Source organism: Lolium rigidum, chromosome 4, assembly GCF_022539505.1.
Source record: "Lolium rigidum isolate FL_2022 chromosome 4, APGP_CSIRO_Lrig_0.1, whole genome shotgun sequence".
NCBI classification, from domain to species: Eukaryota; Viridiplantae; Streptophyta; class Magnoliopsida; order Poales; family Poaceae; genus Lolium; species Lolium rigidum.
Window position 1 is genome coordinate 14937149 of NC_061511.1, and position 22123 is coordinate 14959271.

Here is a 22123-nt window from a genome sequence, read left to right on the forward strand (position 1 = left end):
TGGGGCTCCGCCACAACCCTTGCCACCCCTACTGAATCTCGGGACGTCGCAACCCGAAGCTGCCCGTTCCTTGCCATGCCGCCATCCGAGATAGTCGTTGCAGCAGCGTCACAGCCCACTGACGGCTGCCACTACCCTCATTCAGCTATCGGCAAGCCGCTACTCCTTACCAGTCTCTCAGCGCGTGATAAACATGTCGCTGCCGGATTTAGCCGCATCCCTGGCTCCCATCCGGATCCGGCCCGTTCCTGCCCTTGCCGCCTAAACTATAATGGTACTATTAAATTGACTACTGCAATGGCTAAGTTGTTGGTATTGAGAAGTGGAGTAATGCTTGGGGGACTAGAAGCCCCTGCCTCAGAACATAGTTAGACAAGTTCTCAACGCACCTTAGATTCACCGATGTTTGTTCATAAAATAGTGTAGAATCGTGGCGGTGGGAAAATTAAAAGCAATGCACATGTTATAGGTAACTTCATGATTGAGTTTTTAATAATAAAAATGTTTCTCTTATGCAGGTTATCTACAGATGAGCCGCTATGTTTCGTTTGTGGTCACCTCTACATGGTGTGGAGCATAGAGACCTCTTTATAGAGGCGTCTACACGATTGAAGGACACGGAGAGGATATTTTTTCAAACGTGGATGGCAGCGTGATCATCGGATAGGATCGTCCCCGCCTTAGCTTTATTCTTGTTCGATGTTTCTTTCTCAGAATTTTAGACCTCTTATGGTGCTTTATCTTGGATATGTGTGAGGTGTGGCTATGTGCATCCTTGTTATGCAAAAGCCGAGTGTAATGTTTAAACTTTAAGTAATAAAAACGTCCATTATCGAAGAGAAAAAGAAAGGTTGCACAAGTTATCACCGCTACTAGAAAATTAAAGAATTGTGGATTGATTTTGGTTAGTACTTAGGAGCATATGATTCTACGAGGTCTCATGCACCAGCTAGCTCGATGAAGATAGGAAGCTAGATAGTTGAGGGCTTGAGGCTATGGATCAATTCCGGCAGCACGGCAATCTCTGCATTTTCATGTTTCTTTATTGCTTTATATAGAACGGCACTGCAAGAATCTTACAAATGATACATCAAGGTTAAATTGCTTGTACTACCAAAAAAAAAACTCATTTACTAATTTAAACGAATGGCATAGAGCAAAAGATTCATGATACTGTTGCTATTTTAATGAAGATTAGAATATGAATTAGTATGGTTTATAAAATGGCAGTCCCAAAATATGGACTGGTGTTCTAAAACAGAGGGAGTAGGCAACTGGAGGTTCTGGGGAGAAATGGACACATACAAGCTCACTGTGGAGATGAGAACACGGTAGCAACGCTAATACGACCAACATACCACCTGCTCTACTCTTTCCTGTCCAGTTCTGTCAAATGTGAATTCAGCAATGAAACAGCACACCAGACCAATATGCTTCAATTAGCCTGCTCGAACATCTAGGCCTTCAATGCCATGGCAGAGCCACAGATGAAGTGAAACTCTCTGGCCTTCAGTGCCTATTGCTAAAGAAGGGAGTACAGTCAAGAAAGCAGGTCAGATCATTATATATATCAATACCCTCTGTTATATTATCGATATTCCCCTTTTCCTATGCAAAAGAGGTTATATTGCTATCGCCTGCATGATTTTGCGCCAGAATTTGCTTCTTCCAATGTCCGATTGATATATTGCTGCAACTTCAAGGCCTGAGGACCAGGTTTCACAACGTTCACGTCACTCCACTGGGAACATGAGTCAACGAACCAGCCCTTCCTGCCTGAGCACCAGGCACCAGGAACAGGCCCATGCCCAGGACGCCTGAGTAGTTTGTCATCGATCTTGTCCAGCAATGGTTCCTTCTTCTGAAAACGCCTTGCAAAAGGCTGTCCGCTGTTCACCATCTCATCATAATGTGCCATGTTCAGAAATAGGGGCTCTGTCTGAGGTGGTTCATCCCACACCTTGTACCTCAAATCATTGTTCACAGTGGAATTACGGAAATCAACCGAGTTGCATATGACTGAGTGGAAGTATCCTTCCTGAGGCAGCACTACGTTGTTGAAGTACATGAGAAGAACCCGAGGAAGATTCTCCCAGCCAAGAATACAATATTCTATAAACCGCCGATTTAGAATAACCCATGGAGAACCTAGTAAGAAAGAAAAGTAGATGGATAAGGATATTATCTAGACCAATGAAATAAAATCAGCGCAGAGAGCAAGAAATGCCTGTGAAGAACTTAAAAGCATCCGGAGTTGGTCTTTTCTGTGAGGCTCGGAAAAAGTTGGTCCTCCCTGACAAGTATATTCCAGCATCCACTATCATTGATTGCACTTTTTCAGATCTGCAAGTGAATAGTTTTATCAAAACTGATACTGTTGGCTGCTAAAAATCTCTCCAAGTTCAAACGGTTCATACTCTTTCTCTCCAACGTCACTAGTGTGATCAATGAAGTTGAATTCCCTTGGAACATATGATAAGGCATGAATCAAGTCTGCAGCAGGATAAAATGAACAATAGTATCATAATCAGCATAAACCTAACTATCAAAATGGTGCAGTTTCGCAAAATAAACCAGAACAACATCACTACTATATTTTTCAAGAAAACACAAAGGACCTTTGTGTTTCATTTCATTGAAAAGGTAGAAGTTTTTTATTACAAGCCTCCTAGGAGGAAGAGGGTACAGGAGGAGGACAAGTTTAAGTGGAAGTGGACTGCGGATGGGAAGTTCTCGACGAAGACGGCCTATCGCACCTTCTTCCATGGCTCAACTGTGCTGCCCAGTGCGGCGCAGGTTTGGAACTCGTTTGCTCCCTTCAAGTTCAAGTTCCATGCCTGGCTGTCGCTTCGGGGCTGATGTTGGACTGATAATGGGAGAATTGATTTTGACCCCCCCAGCTCGTGCGCCTTTGATCTTAACCCCCTTTATTCGTCTGCCTTCCTTCTAGCCCCCCTCTTCCGGTTAGTTGCTGCTAATTCCTCCCTTTGGCATTCTTATTTCTCTGTTAAGCTAATAACCCAACATAACAGTCTAATTATATTCTGAAATTACTACTCTGCCCTCATCTATTTTCTTCAGTCGCGAGACATAGAAGTCGCTGGAGCGCATCTCTCCTCTGTCGGCCCAGGGAGGCGGGGACGAACTGCGCCGGCGAGCTAGGCCAGCTCCGCCATGTTGGGTGTCGTGGACTGGAGTTGGGGCGCGCACGTGCTCACCCTGATTCGCTCTGCAGCAGACGACCGAGAGACGCGGGGCCGACACGGAGGAGCTGAGGCCTGGCGGCGACCGACGGAGCAGAGATCTGCTCTCTGCTTCAATCTGGGGCAGTCCATCTCCGAGGATCCACTAAATCTGGAGGTGGCGTCGCTTTGCCCCTCAATCTGGAACCGCACAAAACAGAAGCACGGCGAGGTCGCTGGAGTTAGAGCCAGATGGAGCCGAGGTCGTGGTCTCCCTGCCTTCTGTTGCTGGCGTGTAGAAACTGAAGGCTAATTCTGTCTAGTGATATGTCCATCCGTCAGTTATATGTTGACAAATACGTTTAGTATACCAAAGGGGGCAATTAGCAAGTACTATGATAAACTTGGGGGCTCAGAAGAGAGGCACACGAACAAAGGGGCTTAAGATCAAAGGCACACGAGCTGGGGGGGTTAAAATCAATTCTCCCACTGATAATCGCCGGCTGCGCCACAGGTTACCCTCCCATGTTCTCTGCCCCCTCCATGTTCTCTGCCCCCTTTTTTCTGTGGCCAACGAGGTGCTCGACCACCTCTCTCCAGTGCTCGTTTGCCTAGACTGTTTGGACAGAGCTGTTTCAGCGTGCAGGGCTGAACCTGGCGGTGCCCTCTGCAGATAGTCAGCTCTCATCTTGGTGGCCTGACTCGGTTACCCATCTGAATCGATCTGACACCAAGGTTGCTAACTCTGCCATTATGCTTACTCTTAGGGCTCTTTGGCAGGAGCGGAACCCTAGGGTTTTCGATGATACCTCCACTTCTGTGGGACGCGTCCTAGATGGTGTCGTAGAAGAGTGGCATCTCTGGCTATCTTGTAGCCGTGGGCAGATTCAGGAGATAGGGTAGTGCCTCGCTCGCTCCTTGTTGGAGCTTTGGTCGTGAGTGTTGGGGTCCGTTACGAACTTGTAACATTGTAACCTTGTTTACCCTCCTTTTCGAGCTTAATGAAATGACTCGCAGATCTCCTGCGGGTTCTTGAAAAAAAAAAGAGGAAAACTAACTAATGTACATCCCAGGTCGCCGGTCACTACTCCTAGGCCAGTGGCACTGGCTTTAGCCCAGAGAATTGTTTCATCTTTGATGCTGGAGATCAGACCATTGATCAAAGGTTGTGCACCCTCAAACACGCAACTGTTGCGGTGTTTCCAGGTCATCCACAGGATGAGCAGCGTCGCGGGGGCCAGGCGTTGTCTTGCTTCTATCCACCATTCAGTGAGGGATATCTCCTGGGCTGGTGGTCTGCAGGTCATCCGGTGCCAGGAGAGAATTTCCTGCCAGATCAGCAAGGTGGAAGGGCAGGGCAGGGTCAGGCGCAGCATTGTCTCAGGGGCCTGTCCACAGACCAAACAAGCTGAATGGTGCTGGAGTCCTCGACGTGCAAGACGGTCAGCCATCCAGCACGGGTTTTGGTCAGCCAGCCAGTGGAAGAATTTCACACGTGGCGGTGCCCAGCTTTTCCAGATAAGTTTCCAAGCTCTGCTCGAAGTGGAGCCCTGGAAGGTTGTGTGATAGCACGATTTCTCTGTGTAGGGTCCGTTTGCAGTCCACCTCCAGACCAGCTTGTCGGCGTCTAAGGGTGGTGTGCAGAATTTCCTGCCAAAGCAGTAGGTACTGACCAATCCCCTTGATTCCGAGGATCCCATAGATGTCACACGCTCAGCTGTTTGCCTGCAAGCCATCGGCTACTGTTCTCACTTTCCACCTTCTTTTTGGTATGCAGGCATGGAGTTGTGGTGCAATCTCGCTGATTGAGCGGCCGCTGATCCAGCGATCATCCCAGAACAGCGCGGTCTGGCCATTGCCCGCTGACATCGAAGTGGAAGTGAAGAAGAGGGTGTGTTCTTCTGCCGAGAATTGGAGTTCAAGGTTGCTCCAGGCCCTGTTCATGTCGGTGTGGCTATACCAGAGCCACAGGAGGCGCAGAGTGAGGCCGGCGCGCTCCAGATCGCTGACGCCAAGCCCACCAAGGGAGATGGGTCTGCAGACACGTCGCCGGTTCACATGGCAGTTCCTTCCGTTGGCTTCTGCGCTACCAGTCCAGAGAAATCCACGCTCGATTTTTTCTAATTGCTTGGTGCTTTTCTTCGGTGGCGCAAGGACAAGCAGCTGATGCATGGGTATTGCACTGAGAACAGATTTGACAAGCTCAAGGCGCCCAGACTTGTTCATAAGACGTGCCTTCCATGTTGGTAGATTGTCTCGCGCCTTCTCAATCAGCGGCTGCATCTGGGTGGCTGTTGGTTTGCGGACAGTGAGCGAAATGCCCAGGTAGATGATAGGGAATTGCACAGATGGGCATCTAAGGTGTTGGCCGATGGCCTCGGTGTCTTCCTCACTGCAGTGAATAAGGGTGGCAGAGCTCTTTGAGAAGTTCACCTGTAGCCCTGATGTACGCCCAAAAAGATTGAGAATCTCTTTGATCGCCATGATATCTTCAGCATAGATGGAAATCATGGGGATCATCCGCCAGGGGTGCAGCTGTTGCAGTATGCCCAGAGTGGCGGCGCCCTTGATCAGACGACCCAATGCATGGACGGAGAGGACAAAGAACTGTGGCGACAGAGGGTCGCCCTGCCGAAGCCCTCGGCGATGCCAGATTGGGGGTCCAGGTTCACCATTGAGCAAGACTCTCGTACTAACCGAAGAGAGGAGGATGGCTAGCCATTCTGGGAAACGGTCTCCAAAATCATATTGGCATAGGGCCTCAAAAAGGAACGGCCAAGATATGGAATCAAAATTTCAGCAAAATCCTCAGCTCTTTGAGTTGATGCAGCAGCCGTGTCGTACTAGGCTGATTGGCCGATAATCGCCTGGGCTAGATGCATCTGCACGTGTAGGTAGCAGGGTAAGCAGCAGTAAGCAGTACAAGGTAGCAGGGGCGTCAGTGGCCAGTCCTCCTGGGCTTTGCCGACAGTGCGAGCACTCCAGCTGGTCAGTGTGTGAGCCGTGGCTTGTAGACGGAGCCACAAGGCGCCGGAAGGGTCGATGCCATCCACCAAGGACCAAGCTTGAGCCACAGCGTCGTGGAAGCTGTCGAGAGGCAGTCAATACTCCTCGAAGTGGAAACGTGGCCGTGCAGAGGGCATGGGGCAGCAATCGAGCAACAGGGTGCAGTGATCCGAGACCACGGACGACAGGCACCGCAGGTGGCAGGCAGCATGTAGTTCTTCACAAACAGATGTGCACAGTACACGGTCAAGGTGAACGAGATCTACTACATGTCTGGGAAAGAAACTGGAAATGTCATTTGGTAACCCAAACAAGTTCAAACGTCAGCACGACACAGCAGATACTCCCTCCGTCTACAATTCGCTTCCTGAATTTAGTCAAAGTCAAACTTTGTAAAATTTGACCAAATATTTAGGAAATAATATCAACATCTACAATGTAAAATCTACTGTATTTGAATCGGCATAAAGAAGCACTGCCCATCCAGTAAAGAAGAAGAAGAAAGAGTTACGTCACAAACACCTTGCCAGAAAACAGAAAAAACAACTTACTCTAGCAGAAAGAAAGAAAAAAAAGCTGCTCCTCAGCCTTCTACTCAGCCAAAAAAACCAACGGCCTAAGAAAAATCAAAGAACTGTTCGTTGATCATTGCTAATCTACACTGTGACAAGTCCTCGTGAGCGAGGAAGGCCGCCTCACTAGGAGGAAGATATAGGTGCTGGAAAATACGCCGATTACGCTCCTTCCACACATTCCAGAAATCATAGATGATCAGCCCACTAAAACTTCTCCGCGACTCTTTGGCACTTGTGTGCAAGAAGTGACCCCACCAAGCATCAAGAGATATAGAGCTCGAACCAAAACTGGCAGCAGGAATACTATTCCAATCCGCCAACAGCGAGAGAACCTCATCGCTAAAGGGACAACTCAAACAAAGATGATAAATAGTCTCTGCCTCCAAACCACAATGCACACACTGATGCTCATGAGGCCAACCACGCCTCTCAAGGTTGTTGGCTGTAAGGATGCGGTAATGAAGAGCCAACCAAGCGAAGAGACGACATTTTGGTTCAGCCTTGGCATTTGGTATTATAGTTATTGATATTTTTTGTTATATTCTTTGTGAAACTTTACAAAGTTCGACTTTTACTAAACTCAGAGCGCAAAGTAAATATAAACGAAGGGAGTGCTAACTACTATTAACAAATTCTCCTACAAAAACTACTACTTCCTCCGTCCATAAAAAGATGTCTTAGATTTCTCTAAAGTTGAATGTATGTAAACACTATTTAGTGTATAGATACATCCAAATTTAGACAAATCAAAGACATCCTTTTATGGACGGATGTAGTACTAAACATTTAATATCATGATAATCATCAGCACTACTTAAAGGTTAGACTTATGATCAACCTGTGCATGTTCTGAAATACGCGCCATCTACTCAACTTCAGATAAATCAAACTGACGATAACGGGAGCCTGAATTTAAACAGAAAATAATGCACATCCATATGGAGGTCTATGCTGTAAAACAAATAACTGAAGTGACACTACATTTCGTAGTTTAAAAAAACACTACATCTGTGTGGGTAATAGGCAGTTAGTTGATGTTAGTTAGAAGATTAATGTGTATAGCTTGCAAAATTAATTTCGTTTGTGACACTATTGGAGAAATGAAATATCAAAATGGGGGGACTATTTCGGGTCAATGAGATACAATCATGGAAATCCCTGAGTATCAATACAAGTCGAGTTGACATACCATCCTGGGTGACGAGGGGGTAATCGGCGGCGTTGAGGGTGAGGAACCAATCCCAGTCGGGGTGGAGGCGGAGCAGAACGGCGGCGGCGCGTAGCGTGCCGGCCAGGCCGGAAGACCCGACAGGCGTCCCCGCGGTGGGCGTACCCACGACCGCGACGTTGGCGAACGCGACAGCGGCGGGCGCGGCGGCGGCGACCCCGGCAGCGAGGTCCCGGCGCTCGTCGTTGGAGGCGTCGGCCGAGAGGTGGAGGACATAGCGGTTCCGGGGGTGGTAGACGGCGAGGAGTAGCCGGAGGAGGCGAGGCCCGTCGCCCCGGGCGCCGATGAGGAAGTACGCGAGGCAGGGCAGCGCGTCGGGGCCACGGCGGACGCCGGCGGCGGCGTGGGCGGTTGTGAGGCCCGGGAGGCGGAGGCGCGTCGGGGAGGAGTAGGCGGAGAGGAAGAGGAAGAGGAACGAGAGGAGGAAGGAGACGGAGACCAGCGAGAGGAAGAGGATCCACCGCCACCTCTCGCCCGAGCCGGCGCCCCCTCCACCGATGCCGCCTCTCACGCCCCCTAATCCCATGGAGGAAGAGGATCCGGAGTCCGGAGAGAGTGATCCAGATCACATACACGTTGTAGGGCAGCAATGGAGCGGCAGCGCGGATCGGCTCGCCGGCGGTGAGTCGCCGTCGTCGGAGGTGCTTTGTGCTTAGAGTAGAGGCCACGAGAGCATCGCGTCCCGTCGCACGACGCACGGCGAGTGATTTTTTCTTTTTTTTTTTTGCGCGTCGGTGGCAGGAGTTGTCGGAGTATGACAGATGGGCCTTCGTCTGGGCCCTTTCCACGCAGCCCGCTGAAACATGATACCATAGCAAATTAAGAGCATATCTAACAAAGCCCGCAAACACTTGAACTGGAAACCCGAGTTTAGTTTACCGAACTCATGTTTACGGCCGTGTTCAGTTCACTGAACATGATATCATAGCAAATTAAGAGCATCTCTAACATTCTTCATCTTCGATCCCGGTTAGCATCAATTGCCCGTGTTTCTCCGGTTGATCAAGGGGTCTCTACACTCCTTCCTTGCCTTTGGTTCTAGGGTTGGTTGTACTGTGAGCTAAGGTTTCGTTGTTTTTCTGATCAAACAGGTCTATTCGTGTGCGTCTGTTATGGCGACGAAAACTACAGCGGCAACATTGGATCTTGCACAGTTGCGGAGCCAGGATGGGCCGACGCCCCAGGCCATCTTCACGCTACAGTAGCTACAGTGTCGCTACAGTGTCTATTTTTGCTACAGTAAAGCCTACGTTCCTGGCTCACGCCCCGGGCCAAGGCCCGTGTGACCTAGGGCCTGTCTCCGCCACTGATCTTGCAGCATCTGGGTCTGGCACCGCCGGTGCAGATGATAGAGAAGTTTTGATGGTGAAGCTGGGACTTCGCGAGGAGGACCTTGATGATATTGCTTTCGAGGAAGAAGGAAACCAACATGAGTAGGCAACTCGTTGTCTTGTTATGGATAATGTACACACACATTGGTCAACATTAGATCTTGCCAAGGATGTGAAGATTAAAGTGTTGAAGATATACATATGCATGTTCCATTTTGCATGTCTTAGAGACTCAGAGAAGGTTGAGCACGGGGGACCTTGGGTGGAGAACTCAGTCGTCATGGCCCCATGTGGATTCATCAAACCCGATCGAGTTGAATACATTGCTTATATGGATACATATACATGATCTCCCGTTTGGTTACAAGGATATGATCAAAACCCTAGCAAGCAAGGTGGGGGAGTTTGAGGCAGTGGACCCTCCATCAGATGATTTTACTGGTAACTTTTACATAACTAAAGTCAGGATTGATCTCGGAAAATAGTTGAAGCATGTAGTCAGATTGTTAGAAATTCAAAACGGCAGTTCTTTTTAGTCAAATACGAGCGATTGCCTAACTGGTGTGTAGTCTGTGGTATGTTGGGCCACCTCTACAAGGATCATGGTGATGGTGTGCATAGCCCTGAGGCATTGGTCTTCAGAGACCTGAGGCCGAGCTTTGGACCATGTTCATTTGGTTGTTTTGTTGGTCGTGGTAGAGGTTGATGAGCTGGCCGTGGAGGAAGAGGTGGTTGTGGTGGCAGACCCCTTTTGTGATCCCGACATAGAAATGTCAATGATCCTATAGACGAGGAGGAGCCAACTGATCCGAATAGGAAGCAGGTTGCACTCATTGTAGCTGTTGATGGCACCAATCAAGGAATTGTTGGTGACATCCGAAACATGTTTCCCTTAGGGAGTACCGTCAGGACCAATGAGTCTCATGAGCCTGAACTGCCGGCGAGCGGGAAATGCCTCGACCGTCCGTGAGCTTCATGACTTTGTCAGAAAGTTAGCCCCTTCTATTCTTTGTATTCTCGAAACTCAAATAAGTAAGACTCATGTTCAGTTATTATCTGGTACTTTAGGGTATGTGATGCATGTAAAATACATAAATGAACTTTGCACTTTATTAACATCTACTCCCACATATTTGCAACATATATGATGTTATTACCATATTTTATATTATTTATGGGGATTTAGCAATGATCCCCTTTATTTGAGTTATAACTCTACAGAACTAGAAAACCCTGTTTTGTGTTTTTTTCATTTTCAGAGACCTATACGGAGTAAAATTGAGCTAGAATTTCTAGGGAGTCAATTTTTCTCCGAAAGAAGCATCGTGGACTTTTGGATCAGACCTGAAACACCCGAGCCTCAATCCACGAAAAGTTCTGTCGTGGCCGCCATCGCAGACCCTAGCTCGGGAGGGTTCTGAAGCTCTTCCAGCACCCTGCCGGAGGGGGAGATCATCACCGGAGGCCTCTACATCGCCATGTCCGCCTCCGAAGTGATGTGTGAGTAGTTTATCCCTGGAATACGGGTCCATAGCAGTAGCTAGATGATTGTCTTATCCAATTTGTGCCTCATGTTTAGATCTTGTGAGATGCCTATCGTGATCAAGATCATCTTTATGTAATGCTATATGTTGTGTTTGCTGGGATCCGAAGAAAATTGAATACTATGTTGAGATCGATTATATACTTGTCATATGTTATTTATGATCTTGCATGCTCTCCGTTGCTAGTAGTTGCTCTAGCCAAGAGGGAGTATTTATGCTCGATAGTGGGTTCATGCCTCTAGTTTTCTAGAAGAGTGGCAATAACTTCTAAGATTGTAGATGTGTGGTTGCTACTAGGGAGAAAACAACAATATTTTATCTAAGGGTAATTCTATTATTTACTTTACACACATTGCTTAATGCGATAATTTTTTGCTTGCAACTTAATACTGGAAGGGGTTCGGACGATAACCGGAAGGTGGATTATTAGTCATAGACGCGGTTGGATTACGGTCTATGTATTATGTTGTAATACCCAAACGAATCTCATAGTAATCATCTTATCATGTATGGTCTTTATTCTGTCAATTGCCCAGCTGTAATTTGTTCACCCAACATGTTACTTTATGGAGAGACACCTCTAGTGAACTGTGGATCCCGGTCCTTTCTTTTACACGGATACAATCATCCTGTTCTGTTTACTTACTGCAAGCACTGTTCTCTTTAATTTCATTGCAAACAAATATCTCTTGGTGAGATTGACAACCTCACTGTAAGTTGGGGCAAAGTATTTTGGTTGTGTTGTGTGCAGGTTCCACTTTGTTGCTGACGCCGGTAGTGCGCCCTGCCACAGGTCAGCTAGCAACACCTTCAGAAGTCACGTCTTTCTCCTACTGATCGATTAAACCTTGGTTTCTTACTGAGGGAAAACTTTGCTAATGTGCTCACCATACCTTCCTCTTGGGGTTTCCCAACGGTATGCAATTTGCGTTCATCAAGCTCTTTTTCTGGCGTCGTTGCCGGGGAGAAAGAGGATTTCTGCAAGGGGAGTCTCTCATCTCCAATCTCTTTACTTTGTTATAGTTTTGCTTAGTTTATTTTACTTTGTCTTGTTTGCTTTATTATATCAAGAATACATAAAAATAGTTTCTATTATAGCTTTTATTTCTATTGCTCTGTTTAATTTTGCTAAAATGAGTATTCCTAAAGTTGAGGTTCGTTCTTTTAAGCAACAAGAGGAGAATGTTTGAAAGATGCTTGGTATATAATAAGTGATGTTCATTATAGATGTACTAAAAAATATTCTACCATGATCCTTCTTAAAAAAAAAAATATGTTGGCATATCTAGCTGGAATAGGTATGTTTTGGATACTCTCACGGGGGGTAATTTTCGGGGTACTCCTGCTTTGAAGGTCTGCAATTTAATTGAAACCTTAGTAGGAATACCACCTACTAATGTTGTTAAAACAGAGATCACTTTGGAAGATGTTGTAGAAATACTGAGCTCTTTAGAGAAAAGTTTGCCAAATTTCTTTGATAATGCTAGCCCAATTAATGAATCAATAGAAAGTATCAACAAAAGAATCACTATCTTAGAGGCTAGCAATACCCATGATAATATAAACCTTAGGATTGGTAAACTAGAGGATTCTATGGAAACTTTAAGTTCAACTTTTTATTCTCTTAGGTTTAAGAAGGAGAAACCTTTTGTGGGAAAAAAGCAAAAATCTATGTATGTTCCCAAGGCACCTAAACTAAAACCCCATAATATATTTAAAATTGATAAAACTTTTGGTACAACTAAGAGTGGTTTACTAGCTGAATCATCTCCAGGGGTATCTAAAGTGACTATTTTGACAAGTTGTGTTTTAGAAGAAGTGATTGATCTTGATGCTTCTTCACTTGAAAATACTTGATGCTGGCTCTTTTTCTGCGCCTAGATGAAATGTGTTAAAGAAAATCACTCTTGGAAGATAACCCATGTTTATTTTTGTAATTTTTTGTTGAGACTTGGAGGTTATTATATTACCTCTGTAATAACCTCTCCTTATCATTTTTATTTCGTTTTTGTGCCAAGAATAGTCTCTAATAGGAAGAAAGTAAGATTTGGGGAAGTTGCTGTCCTGAAACAAATTATGTGTTGTCACCATAAAAATTCGTATTCCCAACCAAAACGTAATTTTGAGCTGCCAATTTTCGAGCATATGCCCCAGGTTATTATCTAACTTTAGTTAGTTTAACACTTTGCGATATGAGAAACATAAGATTTTCAAAAAAAATCGATCTTTACCTGTTGTTCTGTTTTGACAGATTTCTGCCACTATTTGCATTTGCTTCTTATTCTCTTTGTTTTTGAGTTCTTTCGAGGAAAGAGCTTTTTGAAAAAGTTTCTAAAGTAGCTAATGTTTTAATAGCTGTTTTATATATGTTAGAATTGAACCCAAGTGAATTTATTATTTTGATTGCACTAATGCTGCTAATAAGAATTGTGTGAACTTTTGTATGAAGGAAGTTTTCAGGTGTAGGGAGAGAAAAATGATGTAATAAGATGAACTATGGGCAAAAGTTCAAGCTTGAGGATGCCCATGCCACCCCAAGAAATATCCAAGATGTACAAGTGTCAAAACTTGGGGATGCCCAAGGTATCCCCTCTTCATCAACAAAGCATCAGGTTATTTTTCTATACGCTATATTTTTATTGCTTCATATGCTATGTGTTGTTCTTGAAGCGTTTTTATATGTTTTAGTTTTTTTTTTGTTTTGTTTGATGTAGAATATGGTTGGATCCCAACATATTTGTTTTGGATAATGACACACTCCATTTTAATTGCATATAACACTCTAGTTTTCGCTCTTATTATTCTGCGGGTGTTCTAGTTTGCTAGTACTACATTTTGGTTTTATATTCTTATTTTGTTCAAAGCTTGTTATTTTTATTTATTTATGTATTATTAGCTCTCTGATATTTATTGATTATTATCTATGTGAGTTGTTTCAAATAAGTTGATTGGTGTTGGAGACGAGTAAAATGTTTCATGTTGATAGTGATGCAAAAGAGAACTTGTCTAGACTGTGGCATAGACTTTGACATGTCATATTGGATGCTATTCTTATTATAAGCTTGGTAGTTATTGTTGTAGCATGACTTGTCTCAAATAGCTCAGAGTGCATAATGTGCCATTGAAAGAATCATGTTTTGTTTCCATCATACAAAGCATAATATTATGGTATTCTCCTTTGATGCTTTATTGGGTTGACTTGGCATATGTTTACATCATGTTATGAATACAACTAGTTAATTAAAACCTCTATGATCATTTAGTTTTTGACTTGTAGTATTACTTTATGATTTGATTAATAATATTTTGTCCCTATGCATGATTATGGCCATTATTGCTCTCTTAGTTGGTCGCTCTCAGTCTTTTGTTATCCTTCGCATGTACTGAGTATGAGCTCTACTCGTCGATCCAACCACCAAAAACCAAAGTTGCCCAAAAGTGTCCACCATATCTATCTACTAGCATCATTGCTATCCAAGTATATTCATCATGTTTTTATCTATCTTCCAAATTAAATCTTGTCGTGAGAAAACTAGTTAGGAAAGCTCTAACGAACTTGATGGCACATTTCCTTTCTTGCACTTAATAAACCTGAACCATTGTGATTATCTTATTATATGCTTGCAAATTACGAGTTGAGATTTAGCACAATCATGCTTTCATGGGGCACGCTTTCAACATTGCACTTATTACTATTTAGTTGATATCATGTTCTTTTCTTTATAGATGCCTAGCGGTGTGAAATAAAATGGAAACTTGTAAGTCCATGGAGTTTGTATATGTGTTAGAGAAACGCCTGGGCAGCCAACTTAAGCCATGCATCATTCATGGTGGAAATTTACAGCGAACCATAGTGAGCATTCTATGACACATCTTCAATAAAAAGCTATGCCCACAGTAAATAAAAGGATTGTCGAGGTGCGTATTGTCTGTTTGTCTTGTCATTTTGGTATGGTAATGCTCCTATATCATGGGGCAGGAGGTACCCCGTTGGCGTTCTCAAGGATACATGTATGCTTACAATGACAAGAACTTATTTGAGTAGCATGAGGTTTAGGTACTCGTATTGAAGGGGCATGAGATTTTTGACTTGTGATTTGTCAAGCATATAACTCATATTTTCCCTCACATTTACTTTAACCATTCAAGATGCTTATGATAGGGGTAATGAGAGCTCAAAACTAATGAGTACCATACTTTTTCGAAGGTTCATAAAACTTGTTAATCTTGCTTCCTTTTTTGAAGGGTATTTCTTTTATTTTTATGTTGAGTCTTCATCTTCTTGCTTTATGCATCAATTAAGAGAGCATAGTTGTCATTCTGAGTATAATGTGCATAGTCCCAAAATTTATTATTGATTGATTCATGATTATGCTATTGCTTGTTCTCAAATTACTTGTATCTAGTCACCCTTTGAACTTTAAAGGTGTCCTGGCATTTATGTTTTGCTAATTCATAAAGGACAAGCTAAGTACCACTTTGCTATATTTTCTTTATACTCATAAACAAACAGTTGCTTTCAGTGCATAATTATTCATGATCCTTTGTTTGAGTTACTTCTCATGTTGTAACATAGTTGCTAAGTTCTATTGTTAGAATTATGTCTATCGTGTCTATGTATAGAGTAGTTTGATCCCAGCTCACAATGCTTTTACAATAACTTGATCAAGATTGTGTTGGTTGCATGTCACCTCAAAAATTATTTTGTTATCACTTACCTACTCGAGGACGAGCAGGAGTTGCGCTTGGGGATGCCGATACGTTGCAAACGTATCTATAATTTTTTATGCTCCATGCTTGTTTTACCCCAATTTATATATGTTTTGTTTACACTTCGTTGCACTTTTATATATTTTCCGGCACTAACCTAATGACAAGATGCCACAGTGCTAGTTCCTTGTTTTCTATTGTTTTGTATTTCAGAAAATTTGTACAGGAAATATTCTCGAAATTAAACGAAACAAAGGCAAAGTTAATATTTTAATGTAACAAAGACGGAGTCCAGAGGAGAGACGAAGGGGAGCCACAGGGCGGCCAGACCATGCCTTGGCGCGGCCTAGGCCCTGGCCGCGCCAAGGGGTGGTGTGGGCCCCCTGGGCTCCACTGACCTTGCCCTTCCGCCTATTTATTCACGATCTCGGGAAAAACCGAAACACCCGAGCCTTCATCCACGAAAAGTTCCGTCCTGTCCGCCATCTGTAATATCCCAGGTTTAGAGACGATCGTGGGGTAGAAATTAGAAAGGGATGTGCATTGCATTGTAAAATCTGGGGAAATTTCGCGCTTTTATAAAAACTTGCATCTTAGGGGGACAAGTTTCTCTCTCGACACCACTTAGGGTTAGGGTTTCGAGAGTGCGATAAACTTGAACCAGGGCCGGTCCTAGGATTTCGGAGGCCTGGGGCGAAACTAGATTATGGACCCCTTAATATGAACATCATATTAGGAATTGATTTATTTTTATATAAAAAATGTTAAGGCATGAAATAATGCAATTGAAAACGATGTTGATATTAGATAATTTTTAAACATTATGTTAATTTTTCTTACACACATAGATGCAAACTCGCTGGAGTTGTGTCTCTCATAGTGGCATATTAGAGAAGATGCTTGCGGAAGCAGTGAGGTCTCCTCTAGGCGACTCGACCCCCACGCCTCTTAGCTTAGACTAGATTTAGATGTGCGCCTTGGCGCACGACCCCGTGGAATTCCAGCTGATTTACACATTGTATAACAACAATAAAAATTAGGTGAAAAATGCTAATATATGTAAATTTGAATGACCCAGTTCAAAGTCATTATCTCGTGAAGTTGAACACTGACTAAGCATTGGGCGGTATAGTGGAACCAAATGCATACACGAGTAAGGTTTGCATGACGGAAATCACAATATAATTCTCACAAGTACAAAATGCAATAAGTTCATAACTGCCTATTAGATAGCACTTTGCTAGGTGACTAAGCTACAACCATGAACCGATGGTCCATAGGAATGAGAAAATTCTGGAAAGAGGCCTTTGTTGGGAAAAGGCAAGCACCATTTGTTTTTCTTCTGCTAGAAATCCAGAATAGCATAATTTCAGAAAAGGGCTCTGTCTAAAGATGCAAATCTGAAGTAAACACAACTGATCACATGAAGCCATAGCTGCAAGGCATGAAGGTATGCAATTAGAGTGAGCACATATCAAATTGAGAGGCCTATGAATTTTATTTAGGCAATAAAAAAATCGTAAGACGAAGCAGGTGAGTAAAAGTAGATAAGATCTTCGAATAAGCCCAATGAAGTCCTTGCTGATCACAACACTCACAAATAAGAAAAAAATATGCAAGATAACATGAAAAATCTCTAGAAAATAGGCACTGAAGCAATCAATCATTAAAATGTTGTTTCTTTGTGGTCAATATTTAAGACCCATAATTATGGTTAAAGGGCAGTGCTTAGCATATCAGTATTTCCATGGTAGTAGGACAAGAGCATCATTGTCCAGGGAAGCTGCTTTATATTGAGCACGGACATGGCAAGTATCCCATGTTTGGTATTCGTTACTACATTGGGAGATCCTTCTTTTCTAGTTGATAAACAATAGTAAGTATAATGAAAATATGACTCAGAATTCCTCAAAATGAATCGTATACAACAGAGGTTCAAAGTGGTGCATTGTTTATAGAAAAAAGAGAAACTAAATGAAAATTCCCACAATATTGTATATTCAAATGGGTAAACTATAATACCTGAACCGACACCAGCCTAAATATCTCATGTGAAGTTTTTATGAGACATTTATCTCTGTTCTACTTGGTCATGATCAGTGCAAAATTGATATTCACAATAAATATGATACCACAGATCTGAAGCCACCAACAAAGGTCATCACTACTGTAAGTTCTGAACATACCCATTCTCTCCATGACATCTCCATGACACCAATTAAGACAAGCTTCCTTAGTCTTTAATTCTAGGTATAACCCTGAAAGGAACAAAAAAACAATCGAGGGATTTAATAATTGGGCAGAAGGATCTAGGTAAACAAATGAGGAGCATCATAAAAAAATACTATGCAAAAGGCAAATGGAAATGCTGACATATAGCAAAGACCATCACTCTATTTGTTCTGACAAAAAATTAAGTAATCCACAGAACAGAACCTAGAGTGGCAATATGTGTGTTGGATGGACCCGAGCACAAGTTGATACTACTAATGGTACTCGGTAAGTTATTTGGGTGTGAAGTGTGATATGAACTGTTTCAAGAGAGGCGAGATAAGAAAAACACATGTGAGAACCTCCAAACCAATAGATATATGCACTAAGGCTGTGTCAACACAGACTGTTGAGCATGCATAACCATCCTCTGTTGTGAATACAAAAGTTTCACTTTCTGCAAGCATAACCTAGACGATAAGAGGGGGGAATGGCTGAAATGAATAAAGGCTAGGCATAGAAAAAAGTTTCCGACTGCGGTACTTTCCTTTCTCTAAGTGACGTATAAATGACACCTCCTCTTCCACCTTTTTATCTATTCTAAATTAAATTCAGGCTATTAAATTCGTAGACATATGAAATTCCATAACAATGATAGGAAGCCCTATACAACAAAGTTCAATTCTTGCTATGCCAAACCATTCTAGTTCTATTAGACTATCACCTTATTAACCCTTAATTATTTTGAGCTAAACAAATTGTCATATGAATGTGCATATTACCACTTCATTATTTGTTCCAGCATCATATACCACTAAAAGATTCAGTGCGACAAGCTGAAATATGTAGACTAAGTAAAATTCATTTACCTGCTTCAGAAACACATGTGCACTAGTGCAATTCACTAAGCTTGACTTTGAATAATACATGAATAGGAAATCCCTACAATGAAGACATCATAATCAAGCCATCGGACACATGGTCCGGACGTTCGGTGCGTGTAATTCGATGTCATCTTTTCTCGTCTCAGTCACTTCTCTCATTTCTTGATGAATCTGTAAAAAGCTCAGAATGTTGAATTTAAATCTTACAACCAATATGTGATGCATGTCTCCAACAATACAGAACAAATTATCTTTTTCTGGAATTTGTCTCATATATTTTACCAACGATAGCTTGCACAGGAAAGTCACACATTGTAGCTAAATGACTGGAGGGAGTGTTCAATAACAACTGTACTGGCACTCAATTTTGGGTTCTCTTCTACTTGACGCAAGTTTTCTTTCTACTAAGGGTTCACAAAGTGAGCTCCCACTTATTGGGGAAAAAGTATTATTAATGGAATTTTGAAGCGTACATAGAAGAAATGCCAGGAATCACATTGTAAAAAACAAACCTTTCCATGGCCCATTATAAGGTTTATTCCTCGAACTTATTTTAAGATAGACATAACATGATTCCCCTTCGTCCTTAGCCACAATGGTTAGCAGCTACAGGGAAACAATATAGAGTTAATTCCAAACATGGCAATAACACACGGTGTTGAATGGAAGCACTGAGATGTCATAAAATTGCCTTGCTACACTGCTTTGCTATCAGATCCGATTTTTAACAGGTTTGCCAATGTTGTTAGAAGTGGACATTAAATATTACCAAAGCTAACAGATAAACTAATACTCTCAATTTAATCACGTATATGATTTCCAGTAAATGCCAAGGAAACATAGAGAAAAGCACAAATGCATTATTTTGGATTGTTTGCTTTATTTTACTGCATTAAGATCATGCGTTCCACACATAGGTATTCCTCTCCCAGGTAATATTTCTAGGGGTACAATAAACTATCCATTTAGATGAAGGAAATCTATTATCATTGCAGCATTAACATATTTTACCAAACAATTCCGCGGAAAGCGACTGCCCTGGATGTCTCTTTTTTAACACGTTGCATAATTCTTTTAAAAAACATTAGAAATTCTTCTACTGGATTTATTATGGGAGTCTGATTGTTTTCACATGATTTATAAAAGAAAAAGAAAGTGCAGGTTGTATAAGCACAGTATCACCATCCAGTTTAACTAATATTTCCAAATGATGGGGGATAAATCAAAACATTAAGAGGAAAGAATCTCCTATAATTCTTGAAAATTAGCATTTAGTAAAATAAAAATGTCTCAATAGGCTTGGCAGGGAGATCACATATAAAATTTCCAATTTTACAAAAGAATTACGTTGCAGATCGTGGCATTTCGTCCCTCGCCATTTCTCTACCCAGCTCTCATCTGTCTCGGTCTCTCCTCACAATCCCCGTCTTCCTACCAATAATGTAACACCATCACACAGTCAAACTTCTCAAATACAAGGATACACAAAGCGAACGTATAGTAAAGCGGCAAGAATAAGCTAAAGAACGGGTAATAATTTACTAATGATATATATATAGATATCAATACATCAAATATAGCTCTAGGATTTATAACCAAACATCACTGGGAATTCAATGTTCAATTCTTCATTACCTAAGAAGTCCATGGAAGCACCTTTCCCATCAAAATGGGCATAAATCTCCATCCTTAAATGTTCTCTGAGAAGTACCTATAATTCAAAATCAAAAAACAAATTTCTATTATGAGTCTGCACCGCATTATGATCTGAAAGGTCTAGCATAATTGCACTGATGTAGAGAATATAAAGAGAGGATGAATACCTTATGTGCACATTCTAAAAAAATATTCCCTCATCCAAAAAGGTTTACACAACATTTGAAGAGGCAAATTCTCTAGCAGACCAAAACTACATATCACAAAGATATTGCAATTAAAGAAATATGACAATTACATCAATATGTCAGACTACTCAGCACACAAAAACTTTGAAAGATAATTGCTCACACATATTCTCGGCGCCCTCGTCGGCCAAGACATTGATAAGTCACGGGCACTTTTTTTTTGCTTAAACTTTCTGGTGCCTCCTGCCTAGTTGAACCATACAAAAAGAGCAACAAGTTTATTGTTAATAAAAAGAATAGAAGTATAAATCTCTCTTCTTTAATTGCTGGTAACCACATGCTTTTTGGATATCTAGAAGAAGCACCTTTGCCTAAGAGTTTGTAAGACTTTCATGCATTCCAATTTCTCTAAGAACGGAGACAAATGGAAGATACAGACTTGGAAGTTCGAAAGCAAAAGGTGACATGTTGATAGTCAGAAAAGTCAAAAAGTGATTTTGCTGCTATTAAGCGAGTACCATTTTCCAACTGGTATAAATGCCAGCTTCTGCAGTTCTATTAGTTTATGGTGTGTGTGAGAGAGAGAGAGAGCATGTACCTGCCAGACAAAGTAGAGGCGGAGGGGCATGACCATGCGCTGCTGGCCAGCAGTAGCTCCCGCTCCTGCAGCTGCTGTTGAGCTCGCTTCTCCCTGGACACCACCACACAGAGGTCAAGAGCTTGTAGGGGATGGGATGACGGAAGGGCCTAACGGACTAACAATTCAAAGCCAATGTTACACTCGTCAGGCAAACTATTGCCCATACCAGATGAACCTCTAACTATGCAGCAGATTAATATTAATAAATCTCCACATATATTTCAACTTTCATGTCAACATGTGCATTAGCAAATCTAAACTTGACCCGACAATTTGTAGGAAACCCAAGTCTTCATTTCCTCAAAACATCAATATACATGGTAACATTACACCGATGATATGCACATGGACAGTAAGCATTGCATGAGTACCTTGTCGTTTTCCAAATCCAAGGGTTGTAAGCTTCTCCATTAGTTGTTGGAGGGCATTAGCCATTAGGTGATCTTATCTCCCTTGTATGCTCCCGACACAAAATTTATAGATATGAGCACCATGCCGCGAGATATAATTTCTAAAATATTCATTAGAAAATAATCCAGCAAGCAATATGGAAAAGCAAATAAGGAAGATGACATTTGTTCCCAGCTTGTATTATTAAGGGGATAATTTTCAAAATACAATTGCTCGTTGAGTAGGTCATCGAGCCACAACGGCTGCTCCTCGATGACACTCTCGGACAATGTGCGCTAGTGGTGCCCATGGCTGTGGCCATGCCCGAAGAGGTAGACCGGGCCGCAACAGCGCCTGCTTCCGGAGCTTTAGATTCGCCATCATCATTTGCCCGATCAAACACAACAAATAGCACATCTGTCTAACTCAAGACTATAGAAAATTCAACACTAAACTACCACGAGCTTGCATCGAACCGAGGGGACCCAATTCATAGCTCAGCCCACGGATCTCAGCAGATGCTATAGTTCCTGGCACGCACAAACATAGAATAGCATTTTACTATAGAGCTTGATCAC

General features: G+C 42.6%; 1 protein-coding gene and 1 long non-coding RNA gene across 5 annotated transcripts; both read right to left on the minus strand.

The window, feature by feature from the left end:
- Window positions 1–1023: 1023 nt before the first annotated feature.
- Window positions 1024–8673, minus strand: LOC124708890 (beta-glucuronosyltransferase GlcAT14B-like). The gene is made up of 4 exons (XM_047240528.1): window positions 7953–8673; window positions 2418–2493; window positions 2228–2343; window positions 1024–2148 (listed from the first exon to the last, which is right to left on the minus strand). Exons 1-4 carry the CDS (start codon window positions 8515–8517, stop codon window positions 1631–1633), a joined length of 1275 nt encoding a protein of 424 aa, XP_047096484.1. The 5' UTR covers window positions 8518–8673; the 3' UTR covers window positions 1024–1630.
- A 7999-nt stretch (window positions 8674–16672) lies between these two features.
- On the minus strand, window positions 16673–21198 carry LOC124708814. Of its 4 annotated transcripts, none has more exons than XR_007005343.1 (9): window positions 21114–21198; window positions 20679–20762; window positions 20495–20580; window positions 20307–20382; window positions 20019–20098; window positions 19184–19277; window positions 18657–18842; window positions 17763–17834; window positions 16673–17011 (listed from the first exon to the last, which is right to left on the minus strand). It is a non-coding gene; the product is annotated as an uncharacterized LOC124708814 (long non-coding RNA). The 4 variants fall into 4 exon arrangements; XR_007005340.1 differs by having other exon boundaries at window positions 20019–20102; XR_007005342.1 differs by having other exon boundaries at window positions 17599–17834; window positions 20019–20102.
- Between the last annotated feature and the right edge of the window lie 925 nt (window positions 21199–22123).

Coding starts and splice junctions, on each gene's coding strand:
- LOC124708890 (XM_047240528.1), bottom strand. CDS start 8,517: ATGGGATTAGGGGGCGTGAGAGGCGGCATCGGTGGAGGGGGCGCCGGC. Junction 2,494..7,952: donor CCCCCTCGTCACCCAGGATG/GTATGTCAACTC, acceptor ATCCTGCTGCAG/ACTTGATTCATGCCTTATCA. Junction 2,149..2,227: donor TGCTTTTAAGTTCTTCACAG/GCATTTCTTGCT, acceptor CTTTCTTACTAG/GTTCTCCATGGGTTATTCTA.